Below are 23,244 nucleotides of genomic sequence, written 5' to 3'. Positions count from 1 at the left end.
GGCACACTGGAATTCTTAGCCTATTGTATCCCAGACTGTCTTCTTTGAATTCATTAGTCCACCTTGTTCATTTTTTCCTATCTCTGCCTCCTTGCCAGACTATTAACTTTCAATTCTTTGCATTAACACGCCTGTTTGTAAAACCACTGCCTTTACCCCCATATCCAATTGAGTGTCCCATCTGATGAATGAGTTGCACGATTCCAGGTGAGTGGAACTGACGTAGCTCAAATGCAAGGTAAGCAAGTTGTAAACTGGTGAGACAATTTTCATGTGTAGCTCAAAAAGAAACTCCAAAACAAGTTCAAAAGTGGAAGGTCCTCAGAATTTTCTGAAATAATGAACGTTTTATTTTTAAAAATATACATGCTGTCTTATAGCTCCTCCTTGGAAACCACCTTCATTCATAAGCTGGGTTGTATTTGTTAATCCAAAGCCCCATGGGTGAGGGTGAGGAGGCAGAAGCAGGGAATATAATGAATGTATGTGCAACAAAAGGTTCCCCGTGATTCATTTTGAATAGTGGGATTTGGGATGTTGTGTTTTGTTGCTCAACCCCCATAGGCTTCCCTAATACAGTCAGAACAGAGCTGTGTCAAATACGGTGGTGACTAATCCTTAAGAAATGAAGTCCCTTTGTAACCAAAATTTATATCTATATTAATAGACATAGAAATTTAGGATATTTCTCATCTTTAATAATTCCTAGAGTTGCCCAATAGTGAAACTCCTTTCCATTTTTCCTTACAGAAATCCTCTTATAAATGAATCAAAGTAGTCACCTGAAAATTCCCAGCAAAACAACTTCTGAAGACACAGAGATAGGTATTGCGGCCAATACCTTAGGACTTTAAAAGCCTGGGGACACTGGGTTTCAGTTACTCATATCCTTCTCCTCTGTGACTCTTCTCACTAAGTATCACTCTTATTAGAGTTCCTACCTTCATCCATGTGAATCAAAATACAACATGGAAGTGATATTATGGTGGGCAGAATCCTAAAGGTGGTCTCCTTAAGATTCTCATCCCCTAGTTATTCAATCAGATACGACTCTAGGCACTACTATGAAGGGGGTTTTCAGCTGTAACGGAAGTCCTAAGTCACCTGACCTTAAAATACAGAGATTATCTCAGTAGGCCTTACCCAGTCAAATGAGCCCTTTAAAAGAAAGGGTTTTCTCTGGCTGATGGAAGGAGAAGTCAGAGATCTGAAGCGTGAAAATGACTGGATGTGCCACTGCTGGCTGGAGGACAGCAGAGGGCCGCCTCTAGAAGATGAAAACGGGGACCCCAGTCCTACCAAGGTAAGGATCTGAATCTGTCTACACCTGCATGGGCTTGAAAATGGATGCTTTCCCAGCCTCCAGATAAGAGCACAGCCCAACCAACACCTTGATTTTGGCCTATGATACCCAGAGCAAAGAACCCAGGCTAACCTGTCCAGACTTATGCCCACAGAACTACAAAATTAACGAATGCATGTTGTTTAAGCCAGTAAACTGTGGGTAATTTATACTCAGCAGTAGAAAACTACTGCAGATGTTATTTTCTTTTCTTTTGGTTTTATTTTTGGAACCTTATTTTTATTATAAAAGCTCTATATGCTAATTTCTCTACCTTTTTATTCCCCAGAGATAAACACTGTTAACAGTTTCTCCTTTCTTTTTCCAAAAATTCCCCATAAATATGCATGAATACACAAGTGTGTGCATACACTCTAAACACACCCATATACAAAATTACAATATGCATTTTTTCACTTAACAATCTCTCTTAGCATCTTTCCAATACCAACACAAAAAAGCCCACCCTCATTCTTTATAACCACTATGTAGTGCCGGATTATATGCCTGAATCATTATTTACTTAACCAGTCCATTATTCAAGGACAAATTAAATAGAAAACTGGCAACAACTTACCTTTCCATTTGCTACTTGCAAGCCATGCTATACTTATGGTTTTGTTATGCTATGAGAATATAAGTAACATAAATTAGTTTATACAGATTTGCTGGACCAAATGTTAAATGCATTTGAAATTTTAGCAAATACTGCAAACCACTAACGAGAATGGTTGTAACTAATTCACACCAACATTTTTTATTTATTATGGGAAAAGGACTGCTTCCCCATATCTTTGTTATCATTAGATTTTATCAATTGAAAAATGATTTTGGCACTATCCTATGTGATTGATACCATCTCATTATACTGGTTCACAATTCTTTTATGATTGCAAAGAAGCAGCATTTCATGTATTTCTGCTGGCCATTTTTGTTCTAGGACATGCTAGTTACATCTTTTGTCCATTTTTCTATTGGCGCATTCACCATTTCATATCAATTTACACAAACTCTTTGCATATTAAGGAAATTAGATGGGCACTAAGTTATGGGCACAAAAATATTTTTCACACTTTGATTTCTTTTGCTTTTGTTTATTATACAGAAATTCTTACTTTAGGAGAGATACACTAGTCTTTTTCTTTGAGACTTCTGGATTATTTTTCCTGCTTAGAATCTTTCTGGAACTAGGAGCTGTGACTTCTTTACTTTTTTTTTTTAAATAGAACTGTCCAGTTTGCTGTTCTTTTAGGAATCCTTGGCTTGCCACAAACACTATTTTGCTTGTGAAGACATGCTCCAGGGCACTAGGTATGCCAATATGTCTTTTTCCGCAGAACACCACTGACACACCTACACAAATGAATTAATGTCCACATCTCTACTGATGCATTTCATGGATATAAATTTAAGCATCAGTGATGAGTGGCCAGGCTTATATAATGCCTACCTAAGAAAAACTGAATGTGTAACTTTAACTCTTGGGTTAAGAAGCATTGAGATGGCAGTTTGCTTTCTCTTATCTTTCATGGAGACATCTAGGAACCCTCAACTTGGCACTCTGTGCATCAAACACGGGCTAGAGAATGCAGCGGCAGAAAGGAAGAGGGAGAAGGCACGGTGCGTGAGGAGGCATTGCACATTATCATGACATGAGGACTGGTCCTTCATTTCACATTTTCTTCTTCTTTTACATAGAAATAGGAACCTACCAGACTGTGATAAATGCTACTTCTCACAAAAAGTCTGACAGATTTCTCCTGCCTCTGAGTGAATAACAACCTGTTGGCTCAGTAACATAAGTAAAAATACTCTGAGAACCTGAATGACAGGCTTCTCTCTGCCCATTCCTCTTATTAAATGCTAAATTAATGTTGAAGGGAAAAGGATTTAAGCTAAGACTATTAGAGAAAAGAAAAATAATTAAAAGGATCATTAAAGTCTTAACCACATTTGTTCTGTTCTCAATATTAGAACTGAAGAATATCACAGCAATAAAAGACTAATCAACGGGCACATAAAGGATAGTGAAATTACTACAGAACACCACAAAGAAGAGTAAGATTAAGTTTTTTAATCACTATTGAATTATATGTAAAAAATAGAACTCATCATTCACTAGCATCTATTATAGTATATACTGCCAGGCAGCATGTTGGGGGCTGGAGGAATGTAAAGATTATTTATAAAGATATAATTCCAGACTCCAAGTGAGGTATTTGGCCTTGCCTGGCCCTCTATGGGGTTTTACTACTATGAGAAGGCTGTAATAAAAAATCTCAAAAATATAAAAAGTAATAATGTAAACAGTGTATACTCATCATACAGCTTTGGAAACAGTATTCCTACTGCTTACCCCTCTCTCCCCAGTTATATCCCCTTCACACTCACTCTCTCAGTGATAACTACTGTCATGAAACTGGTCTTTAAGAGTACCATGTTTTCCTTTAGGCTGTTAACATATATAATATATATAATGTATTTTATAATTAATACATAGAATATAATTATAACATATTATGTACCTTATATATTTTTATATATATCCCTAAATATTGTATGTAGCATGTTAACTTTATATACATAAAACATTTATGTAATATTCTTTTGTGCCTTGCTTTTGTTGTCCAACAATATATTTGAGTTTCATCCGTGAAGACACGTACAGTGCTGGTTTACAGGTTTTCTATGCGCACAGCGTTCTGTGTACGACTGTACCACACTTCATTTATCCATTTTCTAACTGGTGTTCAGGTTGTTTCAAATGTTTAGCTATTATAAATGATACTGCTATGAGTGGTCTAGAACTTGTCTTCATGTGTGCAAGAGCTTCTCTAAAGTTTTACCTGGAAGAGGCATTTTGGGATGTTAGCAGTCATTTGACAATACCGTAATTTTATCAATTTATCTTTTACCTTTTCTACTATACCAGCTTTTATTTATCACTATGAGGAAAATAAAATTTCATTCCAAAGGAACAACTACCTTTCTCTTCTTTCTTCTTCCCAAACATCTAACAGATAACACATGGTCTAAATTGAGAGCCTCCGTGAGCTCAAGGACTGCCTTCTGGGGAGATGCAATCAAGATCACCTGCGAGCACATCAGTGTCAATTTAGAGTTTTCACAAGAGTACAATGAAAGCAGGGCTAACTGCTTATCCTTTCACCCCATCACTCTCCACAGTCCTGAAGATGCCTCTCCAAAACACAGATCCTCCTCAAAATCCTTAAAAGGCATTCAAAGTCAAAACCCCTTCCACTCTCTTCACCTGCCATACACTGGGCATTCCCTTTCTCTCATCCCATTTCCACCTACCAAAGTCTTGGTCATCTTTCAATATCTTGGGCAAATGGCTCCTTTAAACTTTCCCACATTTTCCTGATTGAAATTAACCCTTCTCTCTTTGCCTTGGCTTGGATAGAACTTTGAAAAAAAAAAAAATAGCATACAAAACAGTCTTCATTGTATAGTTTTTATAATATGGCTCTACCTTCCTTATAATTCTACAAAGTACTTGAGAACAAGAGCCTCATCTCTTGAATCTTCCTCCTCCCTACAGTGGCTATCACAAAGTATCAGACAAGTTCACTTTTAGGGAGAAACATGCTGAACAGTTTTTAACACTAACCCTCTTCATGTGAATTATCATGTCTACATTTCCCAAACATATTCCGAACATGAAAACCATGTCTTGTATCATCCAAAAATTTAGAAATGGAGAAAGAAATATTTGAAAAAAGATCCCATATAAGAAGGAATTCCTTATGTCAGAGTCTAATCAAACAGAGGATAAGGTGTGGGTCGGTTAACCTATCAGAAAGAACAACTTGGTGATAAAATGACGAGAAAACCAAGATAAGCTGTGAAAACACATCTGCATCTCAAAATGCATGAATTATTTTAAAAACAAAAAGAAATAAAATTCAAGAAAGGGTAATCAATTACCTGCATGAGCAGAGAGAGGTGAGTGCGGTCGAGGCAATGCTGGTGATTGCCCATTGCCTATCAAGCTTTTCCGGTTGCTTGTTCGGCAACTGTTAAAAGGAAAGAAAAAAGAAAGATTTAAAAATGGAATATGGTAACAACCATGTTCAAGCATGTTCAACATAGGCACAGACTAGGTTGAACAACCTATCTGCTGATGATATTGTTAACATTACTGCAAATTATTATGCATTCACTAATATTTGAGGGGTGGCTACCTCTTGAATATTAGAAAATATAATGTATTCATATAGCATAACACCATCAATATTCCTCACCACCGGTGGAGCGATAATCAATTACCTTTTAGCTCTTGACTGCAAATATGTGACATGCCATGCATACAAGTGATAAATTAACGATTCAAATCAGCAAACCACAGGTAGCATCTTTGTTGGCATAAAATTACTAATACAAAATTACATGCAATGAAACACAATGACATTAATCTTACAATGATGCACTAATTAAAAATCTAATTATTTAGACAAATTTCATATTTCAGCCTTTTGTCAACAGAACAGCTGATGCCTAAGATAAATGTATTTCACCACTCATTCATTTTTCATCATATATACAGCATTCATAAATTCCTTTTTAAGGTAAATGTTTGGGGACCATAAAAACAGATTCCAGTATGTTAAAATAATAGCAATGGTCCTTTTCCACAGGCATGCTAGCTGCTGGTTTTACTGAGTACCCAGTGAGTAGAAATCAACTGCTAGATATGGGTACAAAGCAACTATTTTTTTTTTCCTGTTTCTGCTAGTAGGGAGTTATAAAATGGCTAATTTCATTTCCAAGTAACTTTCACAAGCCTCAAAGAATAAGGCAAAGACAAAACCAGTAGATGGTGAAGTGGATACTATCTTATTTTAATTTGCTTTTCTTCAATACAGATTGGCACTTCAGTCTCTATTATCAGTACAGTAGTCAGAAAAGGGGGGTGGTGGTGATAAAACCTAGCAAGTTATCTCATTTACTTTACCTACAACAAGGGTCAGGGCTCTGTGACTCTGTCCTCCTACACCGTGCTACCCTCAGCCACCATTAAGAGTTGATTGCAATGTCTTCTTAATCTGAGACAGACCTCTACTATACCAGCTTCCTGAGACAGGAATTTTCACCTGAATTTTAAATTAAGTATAGTGAGTTGACATAATTCAGGGTTTCTGTAACATATTTGAAAGGAACATTTCTAAATATTCAAATACCACATTTGAAAACCAAACCTAATTTCTTTCAGAACTACTGACTTGGGAATTGATCCTCTCTCAGATGTTTGCTGCTTATCATCATTTGTCAACATTCTCGTATTTATCGTTTAAGGTCAGGCTGAATCACTTCATTTTCCTTACTGCAGCAATCAACATGCTCTAGCATTGTCTGTGAGTTTAATTAAGATTATGTTTACTCAGCCTTAAAGAAGCTGTTAAATGAGAATAGACCCTTGATACTTAATTATGAAGGTAGATTGTGATATTACCAACTCACCTACGAAGAAATGTATTCGACCTATTAAATTCATAATCATTAAATCAAATAGTCTCATTGCTTTTAAAAGATACTGTATAATGTACTTAGTGTTAATTCAAATTAATATCTCCTTTCATTTCAATATAGAAGTATTAAATATATTAACTTGCTGATGTTCATATTATAGAAAGAAATTATAAATGACAGATTTCTATCCTGGAAATCTTAGCAAAGTTATTTAAGCAAATTAACTGAAATTCAGGTTATTACAAGACTGTTATTTATATTTTCTTCATATTTAGTATTTGATCTACATCATTTATAAAGATCAACATAATTATTAATGTTTATATATGTAAGTAAAATAAGGCCGGGCGCGGTGGCTCACGCCTGTAATCCTAGCACTCTGGGAGGCCGAGGTGGGCGGATCATTTGAGCTCAGGAGTTCGAGACCAGCCTGAGCAAGAGCGAGACCCCATCTCTACTAAAAATAGAAAGAAATTATATGGACACCTAAAAAAATATATATAGAAAAAATTAGCCGGGCATGGTGGTGCATGCCTGTAGTCCCAGCTACTCCGGAGGCTGAGACAGGAGGATCGCTTGAGCCCAGGAGTTTGAGGTTGCTGTGAGCTAGGCTGACGCCACGGCACTCACTCTAGCCTGGGCAACAGAGTGAGACTCTGTCTCAAAAAAAAAAAAAAAAAAATGAAAAAAATGAAAAAAAAAAAATGTAAGTAAAATAAGAAATGTGTGCCAGTACAAATAGTAATATAATGAATATCTTACCTAGGGATATCAGTGAAATACTCTGACTTATTTAAAATTAAATTTAGAAAGTATTTCTGAAAGAAAACCTTAAAATATTGAATTTTCCTAAGAAACATATGGAATGACTAGTGTACGACCACAACAAGCAAAATAGTCAACAATTTAGATTTAAAATTAAAGAAAAACACAAACAAAAAACCTCACAATTGTATCCATTATTTAAAGTCTATCAAAATGGTGGAAAAGTGATTTAAAAAAAATCAATGTCTACATAAAACCCCAAAATGAAATATACTTGTTTGGTCAATATGCAAACAGGTTTATATCACAGACATCCTGTGCTTGCCTACTTCTCTATAAAGATTTGTAATCCTTACAAACAGATGATTCATTATGAATGCAACGTACAGAGAAAGAAAACATAGCCTACGTCATCTGTGAATACATGAGCAAGTTAAAAGAAGAGAAGTTCAAAGCAAATGGCCTCAGAATTTGAACAGTTTACCATATTTAAGGTACTGGTAGTATATAATTATTGAAGACAGCTTATCGACAAATGCCAGGAACAAGTAAAGCACAGTTCATAACTGAATGTACCTCCTCTAACCTCTTCATCTTCACCATGAAGCTAGAGATAGTATTAAAATTGTCACAGACTTTGAATTTTCTTGAAAGACTCTCTCTCAACGATCAAAGAGGAAACTTTAAACACGAAATGCCACCAATATGGCAAAACCAGAAATGGTAAAACACAGGACAAGACAGATTTCCATGCACACACAAAATAAATCTCTATACTTATGAAGTAGGATCTTAGCATCACAAATGAATTTGTTGCTAACACTCTTGACAGTAATGGGGCATTTTACCCTGCATTTAATCCCAAAATATCTAGATCTCGATATACAGTAATACTTTTGAAATCCTGGGACTCTACTGAGATACTCTGTAGATAAGTTTTCCAACGTACGACAGGGAACAATCATCGAATTTGGATGCCACCAGCTTCTGGTATCTCTGACAGTCACCTAATCTTATTACTCTAGGTACCTGATTCTCTCATAAATGAATTAAAATCTGCACTAACATCACAGTAAGAAAACTCCAGGGTTTGGGGGGGGGGGCAGGAACTATGAATATGTGCCACTTAGATTGCCACAGCACCTGGCACTGCTCACGTTAATAATGACATTGGTGCAAAATGCTGAGCTGACCTCTCTGTCATGAGGTAACATCAGATTTTCTGCCCATGAAAGGAGAAGTTTATGGCAGCCAAATGTTCGGCAGGCTCCCCAGGTGTTTGTGACTACACCTACTACTCATTTAATCCATAAAGTGACAAAAGAGCGGAAACATTTCCTCTTGGGCAAAATAAAGCTTTCTTCCTTTTCACTGCATGACTAAGTTGATTCTGCCTTGCTTTTTTTCCCAGAAGAGCCACCCAGGGGAAAAACAGGTGCTGTCCAACCAGGTAAAACAGGGACACCACTTCTCCCATAGCAGAAATCTCTTAACTTGTTTACAATTCATCCTCATCTAAGCATTTGCTCTTATAAAGAGTTATCTCTAGTTTTTAGCCTAAAGGGGCACAGATATATGACCGCAAAATGAAACTGAAGAAGAATCAGGAACTCAGGTTTCATCTGTTCCATCCCCAAGTGCATTCTTTTGACTTCATTCTTCAAGAAGAAACAGAAGCCATTCACCGCACCTGTGCTCCAGTCTGAAGGCCGAACACAGGAATACCCCCTTCCCACAAAGTACTTCCTCCTCTCAGGTCTCCGGTTGAAGCCACACATGGAAAAACTTCCTTTTCCTGTGGATAACATGCTGGGTTTGTTCTCTGAATTTGGAAGGTGACTACTATTGTTCTATTAATACAATGGTACAGCCAGATTCTTTACTTGCAAAATCAGAATTTGGTCCAAGAAGACAGCCATGTACAACTTGAGACAAAGGAAAAGATGGAAAATGGATGAGGATGGGGTGATGTTCACAAGTAAACATTTCTTTTTACTTCACTCGTTTGGTTCCTCCCTGGAAAGGTCCAGCTGGGGGCAACTACAAGGCAGACAACTCATACAACACAGCACAAGAAATGCACCCAGCTGACTGTGGGCCTGGGGTCTGAGAAGAGTGGGAAGGTGAAAGGGTAGTGGGGACTGGCTGCCCCTGAGGGCTGGGAGGCAAGTAGGTGGGGACAGAACATTGTGTGTGGACAGCGTCACAGCTAGATGAGCACTCAGGTGATGTTTAGAGTGACATGAGGCCACCACCAGGAAGTTATATTGTCTGCATGGTTTTTGCTCAGGCAGGTGAAGTGAGGCTTGAACAGGGCACCACTCCTGCTCCCGGAGTTCATTGTCACCATCACCAAAACAGTTTCACAAGGAGCTTCTCAATCTCTTAATTACCGCCAAGGGCACCTCCCATCTGCTAGGAAGATAAACAGAGGGATCTTGCATTTCATCATCTAGGTTGAGCCTGACTCCGGGTGAGGACACAGAGGAATACGGGCTACTGAGCTGAAGAGCGGGGGGCGAGGTGGGTAGGGAAGGCGGTGCATGTATTTTTGGTCTAAAGCACCCACGTTACACTTCTGTCTAAATTGTCCTTATGCTCAGGGCTCCATAAGAAAGTCGTGGTGGGATCTGTAAATATTTCTCATCTGAGTCTGTCACTTGTTTCCTAGCAGAAAAACCGCTTAACCATTCCCTACCAGGTCTCTAAAAGCTGTGAGGCCCACCGCGCTGTGGCTTTTTGCAATTGTTCTGAGTAGCTGAAATCCAGCTTAATTTTAAATTACATTTACTTGGAGACATAAATTCTGACCATGTCTCCTCATGACAAGACCTCTGAGAAGGGGAAACCCCAACAGGCAGTAATTTTTATATTCACAGCTGACTCAGAAAGGTAACAGTACAGCATATGAGTAACCATCATCAAGGGGCAGTAATAATATTATACAACGAACTGAATAAGAAGAGCCCTAGCAATCTGGAAAGCTAGGCTACCATTTATTACTTCATCGTCATGAAAAAATTGATAAATTTGCACAGGAGACTGATTATAGACCAAAGCTATCCGTACATGAACATCTGCTAACTGTTTCCTAATACCTTAATAGAATATGAACATTTGTATTCCTTAAACAAAGGAGAAGGCTGAGACGGAGGAAAGTGCATGACCAGGAGGCAAAAATCATCTAGCTAATGTGGTATTGCTAAATAAATATTATACACTAGGTAGGCTTCTGCTTCCATACCTTTACAATGAGAGGGTTGGACCAGATGAGAGAAATAGTAAGAAACTTGTTTTTTTGGTCCGAAAAATTTTGAAAAGATAGAAAAATTAATGCAATAATTCTCACCACCATGGAACAAACAACTATGTCATTTGTTGTATTTGTTTCTAATCTTTAAAATACATATACAGACATTAGAGATAGAATGAAATGTATCCAATGACATCCAAACCAGTAACATTTTCCACTCCCCAACTAAGCAACTACTAGAAGAATTATGGCTTATAGCTTTGCCATTCATTCTTGGTACTGTAGCCTACGTACATGTATAATGAACAGTACATGTGTGTGGTTTTACATTTTCACTAGTGGTATCAATTATCAGGAGAGACTGATAAATACTTGGAATTGTGCAAAAGACATCAATGGTCTCTTTTCAGTGGCTTGCTGGGCTTTGTACACTGGACCTTCCTGGAATTACCTGATTCTCATAAAGATATACACATTTCATTGTCTTTCTATTGATTAGGCTACTTTAAAATTCTGTAGGAGTCGAAGTTACATTGTAGAAAACTGGTAGTAATACAAACGACTCTTGTCTGCAATAATGTAAATGAATTTTATCTGGTGAAGAGACAACTGACATCGACCCCATAGAAAGATGACCTCAAATATTTAATATCATCGTCCTACAAGATATAAAACAGTTTTGGACCTATGAACAAATTCATTTCCTAATTCCTGATTGTCTATATATCCATGTCTGTTTTTTAAAAATCTCTTTGAATCTGTTCTATTGTTACCACCACCCTCAGTAATTAATAAGTTAAATAAAATCTTTGATATATGTTCAGTTTATATTTGTATGACAGTCATGTTTTTGACTTTTGGATAAATTACACTTTAGCACACACTATATATTATAGATACTCTGTAACTTTTTTCCACTCAACATTATGTTTTTGAGATTTAACCATGGCAACATAAATATGGGTCTAATTCATTCCTTTTATAGAATATTCATTTGAAGCAAATTTTAGAATTCTTAAGTGGACTAAAATTACACATCATGGACTTTTTTTTTTCCTCTTTGCAATGTTAAGTATCTAGAATTCTGTGCATTTGTAAATCTGATTGCAGAAGCCTTGAAAAATGTCTTTTTAATAAGAAGCTGTATTTGAAAGAAAAATTATATCATGCAACATAAATTAAATCTTCCTTAAAATCTTCTTTGGATTCTTCTTCTCCAAATCCTGCTTATTGCTGTCTCACCTGGATATCTTTATCTCTGCCTTCATTCTATTTTCTTCTCCCAGAAATAACTTTGTTTTTCTCATGAAAATCAACCCTTTCTGTGAGCATCTTCAAATCTACATCTCTACCACATTTTCTGAACAGCACATGGCCACACCTAGTAGCTGGCTGGATAAGCACTATTCCTCCTTAGAAGGCAGCAGAAAACAAAGCTTCGATATCTCTGCCTCTGTCACATGCTTTGTTACTTACATGAACTTAAGGAACTTGCCAGTGTCTTCCCTGGGCCCATAAAAATCAAGGCTCCCTCCAGGTTTTTATTAATTCATTCAACAAGCTACTTTCTGAATGCCTAAGACATGCTTAGACACTATTGAAAACAAACAAAAATCTCTGCCCTCAAGGGGCTTACATTCCAGAGGGGAAAGCAGAGAATAAACACAATAAATTAGTAAAATGTGAACTATGTGAGATGGTGATGGAGAAAAAGTAATGCAGCAAGTAGGACAGGGGGTACAGGTGCGGGAGATCACAATTTTAAATAGGTGGTCAGGACAGGCGAGATCTGAAAAGACCAGAGACTGCAGGAGGAGCACACAGCAAGAGCCAAGGCCCTGAGGCAGGAGTGTCCCAGCACAGGAGGATGGCAGATGGCAGGAGGCAGACCTGTGGCATTCTGCAGGCCACAGTGGGAGTCTGAGTGAAAAAGGAAGCTGTTGGAAGGTTTTGAACATAAATTGACTTTTGTTCTAAGAGAATCATTCTGGCAGCTACACTGAAATAGCCAAAGGAGGAAGCAGGAAGACCAGTTAGCAAAGTAAGCAGATGTGGACCCTGAATGCATGCTCATCTCCTGTGATTCTTCTTTAAAAGACAGTATGTTATTTTAAAAATTAATTTGTATAAATATGGCTCCAAAATTCAATGCAAGTGCTTTATACCAGCCCATGCTCTTTTGCATAGCCTCCAAAAAAAAAAAAAAAATTAGAGAAATATAAAGTGCTGATATCGAGGTAACTAACAAGCCTGAGTACCTCAGGTGTTTGCATATTTGTACCAACATAATGACCCAGTTCATAATTATCTGGGATTTAACTATTGATATTATTGGCTTGATACTTGAACTTAACTTTTCCATTAGCAGAAATACTTTTTTAAAGGCATTAATTATAATGAGAATGAATGGTTGCTCATATTGTTTTCACATGTGAACAACAACAACAACAAAACTTAGGCTAATTACAATAGCTAGGTCTATTAAGCTTTCAAAAATTCTGAGGAAAATCAAGAGGAAAATATATATATTACCTTACACAGTACTTCTTGGAAATATATCTAATCCATTAAGGTAAGCCCACAGTGAGATCTGGCCCAATTTTCTGTCTTCATAGAGAAAAAGAGAGATAGCTGAACCTTCAGATATCAGGAAGGCACTATCCACTGTAACAAATATTTATGGAGTGTCTATTCCACAAAGTACTGTGGGAGACAAGAAAATGAAGACATTCTCAAAGTGTTTACAGTACAAAAGAAGAGATAAGACTGATTCACAGATAACTATATGCTAAGGCAGAAACTGGAAGAGAGATACCAACAAAAATTTGTTGTCATCTGAAGTATGAGATAAATTTCCACTCAGCTTTTAAACATATTTTCACAAATAAACAGTACAATTTTATAGTATATACTATGCATTGCAAATTATCTGTTTCATAGAATTTCTCTAACTAATCTCTTAATCTCAGTGATCTGCCTAACACAAATACAGTCATGCCTCAATTAATGACATATTAGCACGTGACAGATTGGTGGCTGACATTCACCTTGTTGTGTCACAGTAATCCTGGCAAACACAGTATCACTCTGTGGCCACTTATTCACTCAATAACATTAACTGAGATTGTATGTGGAGTTTACAATCTAGGAGTGGGTGATAAATTCCTTGAGATACCCAGAAAAATACAGAAAAGGACAAACATAGAGTAATTTGTAATAAACTGATCTAAGATGATATTATAGTATAGTCTAATACTGCTGAATTGATTAAGATCATGTATATAACTAAGAAAACACAAAGAACTGACAAGGTCTGTGGTGCTGGATGCATGGTATGAAACATCTTACTGAAAAAACCAAGATACATACCATTCCGAATAAAATTACAATGGGATCATCAGTCTAATTAAAAGACAGGACATGGCACAATGATCAAAGTCAGTAGAAACCGGGAATAATATGATGGGATTTATAGTAGCAGGGTAAAGTCAACTGCTAAAAATGTTGAGAAGCAAAAAGTAATTAAAATGAGAGGAGCCTATGCCTCAATACCTGTTAATTTTATAAGAGGTAGCTAGCCTACATGCCCAGCCCCAAAATCCTAAATCATCAAGGCAGGCCATCTATTTATATGAGGGCCCTTAGGGGCTGGGAGAGTCAATGATGGAGATGGCTTTTAGATTTAAGATTAGTACAACAGTCCAAAGATCAGACATACAATAAAGAATGTTCCTACTTGAGATGCGTGAGAAGAGAGTTCTGGGAACTTCAATTATCTGTGACCTAAGAGCTGAGAGGCATGTGCTGTATCTTGGGAAACTGCTCAAGGGCTATTCCTGGTCCAAAGGTTGTCCGAAGTCATTCAAAACTCAAATGGTCCCTTCAAGGAGAGAGCTGCTATCACTTGGCTGGGCCTACCTAGGGCTGGGCCATCACAGTGGCAAAGTTGGAAAGTCGGGGGAGGGGTGGAGGTGGTGGAGCCAATTTTATACTTGGGAGAAAGGTCAGGATCAAATACCTACGACACAGACATCCAAGCTGTTGGCTATCCACAAGGCAGTTGTTGAGAGGGACCAAAGAGAAGTCTATAGACGTATTGGGGAATTAAGGAAAAATAAACAAAACACAAACTAATGTTTTTCTAACGCTCTACTTTACAAGGGTGTGTGTATAGGGGAGATGAATGTGACATAAACAATTTTTTTTTTCTTAACTTCATGAATCATACTCAATACAATGTACAAAGTCACAATCTGATATATCTTTTTCTAAGTAGCAAAAAACCAAGTTCAAAGTCCTGCTCTAAAATGACTTTAATCAATTTAATGGCATTGGATTATTCTCAATTGGCCAGTAATGAGGAAATAAATCTTAAAAAGGCCCTAGACAGTGGTGGCAGCCCCAAACCAGAGTAAATACAACATCTTACATTTAATGTTCTCAACTTCCTTTTTGGAAATAACATAGTAATATTGTTCTATTAACTTCTTTCTCCTATACCTCATCTCCCATTTTTATTATTTTAATGAAATGGCTATTGGCTTCAGAAAGCTAGATTGGGAGATGTTCTTATACCCAAAACTTATTTGGATGGACACACAACAGCTGAACTAGTATAATATAGCTTTACCTAATCTAGCCTTCTCCATACAGAAATTAAATCTTAGTTTAACTTGTTACACCTAGAAATATTTAATTTGGTGAATATATTTTAGTCTATTAGTATAACTTAGCTAATAAATGCTACCCATAAAAATAAAAGGCTGTGTTCCTTCCTTCTGGTTCCAAGGACTCTGGGGTCACGTTTTTCTGACCCACAAAAGGGAGGAGAGTTAGCCTCCATGACCACTGAATCTCCTTTTACGACACTGAACAGAAATTCATTTCAAGCCCAGAATGAACAGTATGACTATTTAACACCTCCCAGCTCTAACGCATTTCGCTTTTACATCGCAGTTTGGCATAACGCCCTGCCCGCAAGTGAACCGTCCCCGACTCCATGTGCCTCCACAATCGGAACACAAACATACAAACATGGAAAAGCGACATCGCAGCTCCACTTTGTTCTTTTCTGTGAGGAAAAGTCATGTGGCAAAGAGCCAGTATCTTTCTGTTCAGTATGTTTTGGTGCTAGCTGCTCCTAATTCAGTATCTTGCAAAATGACATTCTGTTAATGACATGAACGTCAAAGCTGTGATAATGGGCAGAAGGAGAAGAAAATGTTTCCTAAATGGAGAAGCAACAGGAAAACTGCCAAATGGATATTAAAATTAGTTGTGTGTTTATCCCATGCTTTGGTACTCGGTCCCCTGCTATTTGTTGCTAACATGAAAGGGAAGTAGCCTCCAAGGAGAGAAGAATTGCCCACCTTGGTGAAAAGCACAAAAAACAAGAGGTCAAAGGATTGTTTTCCCTTAATTAACTTGACAGATGTCTTTTCTTTTCTCATTTGCATTCACTGATGTTTTCTTAGTCATTCTCTCATTTTGCAAAGATGAAACTGGCCGCAAGAAACAAATGCTGTTGCTAAAGACAGGAGGGCTGGGGAGATACCAGAAGATGCTGGCCTTTAAGTTGCTCAGTATTCAGTCTGGGTAATGAATGCTTCTTGCTGTTGGCATCTATGGGCTGAGTAAGAGAATTTTAGGTCTGGAAAAGATGTAGTAACTTGCCAAGGTAGCGCCACCCATTAGTGGCAAACTGAGCCTAAGAAGGGAGTCATGTGGCTCCCACAACCAGGGCACATTTAAAGTTAGAAATGTGCACCAGACATATAGATATTATTACATTTAACTACTTCTTACATGAAGTGGTTACACCTACTATTAACAATAATTCTATCAATAATAATTTCGTTCAAAAAACGGAGAGTTCTGTTTTAGATTTAATGGACTGGCTGTTTCCTAGGAGAATGCAGTCATGAAATATACAGACTTACCACTGGTAGAACAGGTTTCAAATTCCAACCTCCCTAAGCTTCAATGTACTGATTGTAGAATTGGGATAAGAATATCAACTACCATAGAGGGCTATGTAGAGATTCAATGAGATAAGGTATGCAAAGAAACTATCCTATAGTGCCTGGTACACAGCAAGTACCTTGTAAATATTAACGATCACAATAAGGTATTTGGCCTCTCTCTCTTATACACATTCTCTCATGCATGTATGCTTTCATACTTGGAACGTTATTCTACGCTTTCCCTCAGGATCTTCGAACAAGGAGCATAAGACTGTCCATAGAATTACCTCCTAAAATCAAAACACTAAAATTATGCAAGAGCTAAAGAGGCTAGTTCTATCTAAGGCAGCAAAACTTGACAGTAAATGTAAATAATAATCCAGTTATAGAAAGACTATACCAATAAGAAGGGTAACTAGTTGGCTTTTTGAAACAGAAAAACAAAAGCTTCATAACTACAAGTTCAAAGTACCCACCCAAGCACTGGCCAAGGGCTTCACATGGGCAACATCAACGTGCAGCAGCACGCAAGGGACTGCACCCGGCAAATTTCAGGGCTCCAGACCAACCGTCAAAACCACACGCACTGGTTGGTCTGAGTGCAGTAGTGTTTACAACTAATTGATACAACCAGTTACAGATTCCTTTGTTCCTTCTCCACTCCCACCTCTTCACTTGACCAGCCTTAAAAAATTAAATAATAAAATAAAAAACCACATGCATCAGCCCAGCTTAGCCCAATGCCTTTACTTGTTTAAGCCATCTAACATGTCTTCTCTACGATGACAGTCCCCAAACAGAGGTCAACCCAAAAGTGAGTAACAACTGCTAACACTGACTGAGTGTTTAATACACTCTAAGCAATGGTTTAATTTTCATCAGTCCTATGAGGTAGGACTAATTTTCACTCACGTCTTTAGAGATGTGAAAACTGAAGAACGGAGAAGTTCAGTAACTTGTCTGAGATCACAAAGGTAGTAAGTGGAATAACTGAGATCCAAACCCAGAAGTCTGCCTTTAGAACCTGTGCTCTTGACTATTTTGCTAAACTGTCTACAAGGCAGGGAATAAGCACTTTGAGGGGCCTAAGCCCAAGAACAATTATATTTACCCTTACAAATTAACATGTCAGCATTCTTACAATATACGTAAGTCATGTGAACTCAGTAACTATGAATCCATGCCTAAAAGATGGAGCTGGTTCTTGGGGTACTTCTGAGCCTGCAGCCTGAGGGTCAGATACAAGTGGTGGGTTAAGTTATCAAGCTTCACACCAGATTGTAAGGTTTTCCTGGAGGCAGCAAGCCTGACCCTGGTGGACAGACACTCCAAGGTTCCCAAGCGGGGAATGCTTTTTATCCCAGTATACAGTTGTGAACAGATTTTTTTAGGCTCATGCTAGACAGGTGTGTATGGACATGATTTTGATACTCTCTCCTCCACAGAGCCTTCTCAAGGATCCACAGGTAGATGACCCGAAATGTGGATTATCCATGGCAAGCAGGCACTTGTTCCTTGTCCCTGCCCAAACCAGCTGGTCTAGCCAGACACAACTGGGGACAGAACGGTATTGACGCCACGTGTGTATCAGATTTTTTTTCCACTCTTTTTTAGTGGATTTCAAAATCAAATCCAAATTTCTGGATCATGTCCCCTTTAATGTAGCTTTTTTGCTTCTCTAATTTTAGATAACTGACTCTTAAGTATTCAAGAGACTACAGAAATCAAATCTGTGATGTGAACCATCCTCGTACACACTGGTTTTGGAGAAAATAACTAATTGCCCACATTGTGATAGACTTTAGGAAGTAAATTTGGCCAGCTAATCTTAAGCATATAATAAGGTATACTGACTGTGCTATTGAGGCAGGCTTTTTAAGATCAAGTATTTACAAATACTATACTTCAGAATAAAGCAAACAATAGCCTAAAATCTATATATTTACAAACTCTTATAGTTTTGTGACCCCAAATCTTGGATTCTTCTGTTGTACTTATCCTTTTAGTGTGGTATCTTCCCCCATTCTTGTCCCCCAAAGGCCCCCCAGACTCTAAGAGAGCACCTATGAGAGGGATCTGTGTGTTGAAAGAGGCCTCGCTAAATTGTGTGAATTAGATTAAAACTATGGCAGACATTTAGATAAGACAAGAGTGCTTCAGTGACTAAGGAAAAGTTTAACTCTGGCTTCAGTCACCTTTTGTTCTCTGGCCTTCCTCTTATGGGCATGACCACCTACCTACTTCTCATAGGTCCAGCCTTTTGTTTAATGAGATGACCTCATTTGTCCCTAGCCTGGGATTTGGTCCTTATTAGTAAGTACCCTGAGCTCCAGAATAACACACTAATTCTGCGTCTTCGCGGTATTCACCAGGCACCCAATGTAAACTCACTCTGCGGTCCCTGCAGTGACTCAGAGTGTTCCTGTTCATTGTGTTCCTGGATTCCTGTTTGTTAAAGTTGTGGAATCCCTGACCTTCACATGGAAAGGCTGCTAAGTAGAAATTCAATGGTATAGACGGCATCCTACTGTGTAAACTTTCCATATTGAAAAGGATCCGAGTGCCTCACCCACATGAAATTAAATTGCACACCAAGACCAGAATTAGAATACCTCAACTTACTGAAAAGAAAACATTGATACTATGAAAGAAATGAATATGAAATATTCTTCTGGCTACTTTGGGTTTTTTTTTTTTTTTTAAAGACTCTAAATCCTGTTGAAAGGGCAAAATACATATGAAAACAACAATGTAGATAAACCCATCATAAAAATAAAATCTGTCAATAGCTACTGAGTGAGTCATTCCTTTGGCTCTGTGGTCATATCATATTTTCATTCAGAGCATAATCATAAAATTGAGGGGCTCGTTTACATAACGAAGAGTATTTTCTACATCCTTAAAGCTCTCTCCTTGGGGCCTGGATCTTCAGAAACTAGCTACAGAAACTGTTTTTTACAGTAGGCATCAATGTTTCTGAACTCACAAAGTAATACGGCAAAGCGCAAAAACACTTTGTACTATTAGTTTGCTTCATAGGGAGGGTACACAAAAAAATTGATAACTATGTACATCAAATGACAAAAAATCATTTTTCATTTCACTTAAAAAACAGAAATATCTTAGTGTCTATTTTTATGTCTAAAAGATGCAATATTTTTAAATAATGTAAAAGAAAGCAGATGAGTGGTAAGCAGAAAGTTAGGCTAACTTTCTACAAACCGAAGACAAGCACACCTGGTGACAAACAGGTCCATAAGACAAAGTTAACTACCACCCCTCTCCACCAATACCACCATCAATTTGGTTTTCTTGTTTTCACTCAACTTGTTTTTCTGACATGCATGTAGCTTTATTACTCCACCGAAAATCCCCCAACATTTTTTAGACAGTATCTTGCCCCAGGCAGAGGAAGGCTGGTACCAGGACCTAAGAGAAGTTTGTAATCCGGAAATCTGGGGAGGGAGACTTTTCCCTGCATTTTTAAATAACTCCATTGTTCAGCTGAATGGCATTGTGTAATTGGGAGGACAAAAGAAAATAAATTAAAATAAAAATCTGACTACCTAAGATTGGACTGAAACAAGGTAGCTATGTTAAAAAAAAAAAAAAAAAGACTAAAGACAAAAATAAATCAACTTATAAAATCATCTAAACTAGAAATGGAACTGGTTAGAGAAAGATTTTAATATTCAGGTAGGTAAAGTGTTCCTGTCTTAGGTTAAGACATTTTCTGAAATGAAAAGGGAAAATATTTAACAAGAGAGTAATTTTTTGTCATTGGGAAATATGAAAAAGGGTAGGAGAAAGGAGAGGTCTCCAGGAAGACGATTTAATGTATCTGTAATACACTGTTTAAAAAATATAATTCCATTTATAATTTTTTAAATTGTATTACTGTGAATACCAATTACTGTTTGTAATCCAGTAAAACAGAAAAAAAAAGAAAGAAAGAAAAAAAGAAAAACACTGGCAATGAGTCTGGCACCAGTTAGGAAGAACTAATGGCATATTAATTATAAATAACTCCATCCCCCAAATGCTCCTGGCCTTCATTGCCACATCTCTGCTACAGAGATGGGTCATTTTTCAACTGTTCAAACTTCCTCTTAAAGAACTTTGATTAGTTTTCTACTCCGTCTTCTAACATATTTTACCTCAAAAAGATTAATCTCTAACTCATCCAAGAGAAAGAGTTAATCAATTTGTATAGAAATGAAGAAAACTGCTCCCCTGATCTTTTTAAAATGTTTTTTAAAAAATTGATAAGATCCAGGAATAGAAATAGGGTTGGCAACTTTTCTTAGGAGAGTTCATTTTTTGGTTATTCTATCCTCCAAATGCTTTTTATGTACTAAATGAGCCATGTATTTTTAATAATCTGCCCCATAACAGAGACCTGGTTCTATCTGAGTCACACGGCCCTAACATCAAACGATGAAGTCTAGAATGGCAGGAAGAAAGGGCAGTTCAAAGAGGACCGAGGCGACACAGGACTGGCTTGCCCTCCCAGAACGGAGAAGCTGGGACTGGCAACTACCGCCTCTCTCGCTCGGCCACCCAGCCACCACCCTGGAATTAACTGCCCCCTCTAGGTGCAAGTTTTTTTGTTTCTGATCAAGCCAATTTACCACTCACTCACCTCACCTGGATATACACACTCCTTTCTGACCTTTTCCTGAGAGGACATTGAACAAAGGATGATATAGAACAATGATCAGTCTCTTTCTCCTAAAAACCCTGAATAAAGTAGTTAAGCTAAGCTACAGCCGTAAGATGGGATATTATTCCAAACACGCTCAACAATATAGACATAGGTGAAAAGTGTAGAATCCAAAAGCCTGATATCAAATATATTCAAAATACACTCAGCCCTCTGTAACCATGGGTTCCACACCTATGGATTCAGGCACTCAGGTTGAAAGTATTTGGAGAAAAAATTTTCCTAGGTACTGAACAGGAAGAGACATTTTTTTCTTGTCATTATTCCTTAAACAATACAGTAGAACAACTACTTATATAGTACTTATATTGTACTACGTATTATAAGTAATCTAGAGATGATTTAAAGTGTAGAGGAGAATGTGCAGAGGTTAGAATCATTTTATATCAGGGGCTTGAGCATCCGTGGATTTTGGTATCCTCAGGAGTCCTGGAACTTATCCCCCTTGGATACCGAGAGACCCCGTATAGTAAATACAGATAGGAAGGAAAATGTCCATAAATTATAACAGCAATTACTTCTCGGTGGTAGAAATACGGGAGTATAAATGTATGTATGCTTGTGCTTTAGTTTTCAAAAATTTTTAATCATGAATATTGTAACCTCTTAACCTGGAAAAGTGTGAGTTTTATAAAGAAAAGCTGATGTCTAATAGTGCCAGCCACGATCCCTAAGAGGAAAGGCAGGATGTAGAGAGAGATGACAGTGGGTCCTGTGACAGAGTGATTTACTCAGATATTAACGTGTGGTTTTCTTTCTACTGGAGGAGAATGGAAAGTATTTTTTCCTTTCCCCATTGCAAGAAGTCTTTGTGTTCAGAGTCTGGGCTCCTGGGTCTTGGAGGGTCTTCCGTGAGTTCTGGTGTCGAGAATGGAAGCAGAAGTGGTGAGACACCCCGAAGGCCCCGCCCAGGCCCTTCCCTAAGGAGGAAAGAGCTCATGACAGACACTCCCCTGGAACGGGATGGGTGGAACCACGCAAGCCTAGAAGACAGGGGTTAGCTTTCCTGAGACTGGGGGCGGGGAGTGAGGAGAGGCAGTGGTGTCTGGTGTGTGGCTGACTGTGGGGGGAGCCGAGACCTGTGTCCACTCCTTTCCAGTGCAGGGTTCCAAGACACAGAAGATGACGGGCTCCGTGGTGGGCATGTGTGTGGCTTGGTGTTAGGGGTGAGCAGAACACAGTTAAGAACCGGAGACATGCTTGCCAGTTAAAAATGTTCCTTCCCACAGTAGGCATCCAGGAGTACTACATCCGTTCCACCTTAGAACAGCCACATTATTCCACAGGGGCTTGGACCATAAGCAACCCTGATGAGCAGGAAGTGATTTCTGGTTTCCATGTCACCTGACCATATCATGAAAACCACATCAAGCAGCTGTAGTAGAAAAGCCAACACCACGGATCCCCCTTGGCTGAGAAGTACCAAGCAGGCCTAACTTTCTCAACAACAAACCACAGCACCAGCAAACTTGTCTTTCTCAGGAAATTATCAATCTACTGTAGGCCAGTTTATTTTTTTAGCCAAAGCCCATCCCTCCTCAGAACCTGACTTAAAACATGAAAACAGAAACAAGACACAGAATGCTGACCGGACAGTTTGTGAATATAAGGAATTGTCTGCACCCCTTTAATTACGGTCCAATGGGTGCTGGTTGTGTAGTCACAGAAGTGCTAACAAAACCAGGCCAGGCTCATTGTAATAGTTATT

At 38.1% G+C, this 23,244-nt stretch overlaps 1 protein-coding gene across 10 annotated transcripts in view; it reads right to left on the bottom strand.

Moving 5' to 3' along the window:
- MAST4 (microtubule associated serine/threonine kinase family member 4) overlaps positions 1 to 23,244 on the bottom strand; it is a 510,487-nt gene that overhangs the window by 96,542 nt on the left and 390,701 nt on the right. For all 10 annotated transcript variants that reach the window (XM_069492549.1, XM_069492550.1, XM_069492551.1 and 7 more), the window contains one exon: positions 5,291 to 5,379. In XM_069492549.1, coding sequence (XP_069348650.1) covers positions 5,291 to 5,379 — 89 coding nt within the window. The remainder of the gene's footprint in view (positions 1 to 5,290; positions 5,380 to 23,244) is intronic.

The sequence above is a fragment of the Eulemur rufifrons genome, chromosome 17 (assembly GCF_041146395.1).
Source record: "Eulemur rufifrons isolate Redbay chromosome 17, OSU_ERuf_1, whole genome shotgun sequence".
Taxonomy (NCBI): domain Eukaryota; kingdom Metazoa; phylum Chordata; class Mammalia; order Primates; family Lemuridae; genus Eulemur; species Eulemur rufifrons.
Note: the sequence above shows the minus strand (reverse complement) of the source record. Positions and strands in the feature narration are given on the sequence as shown.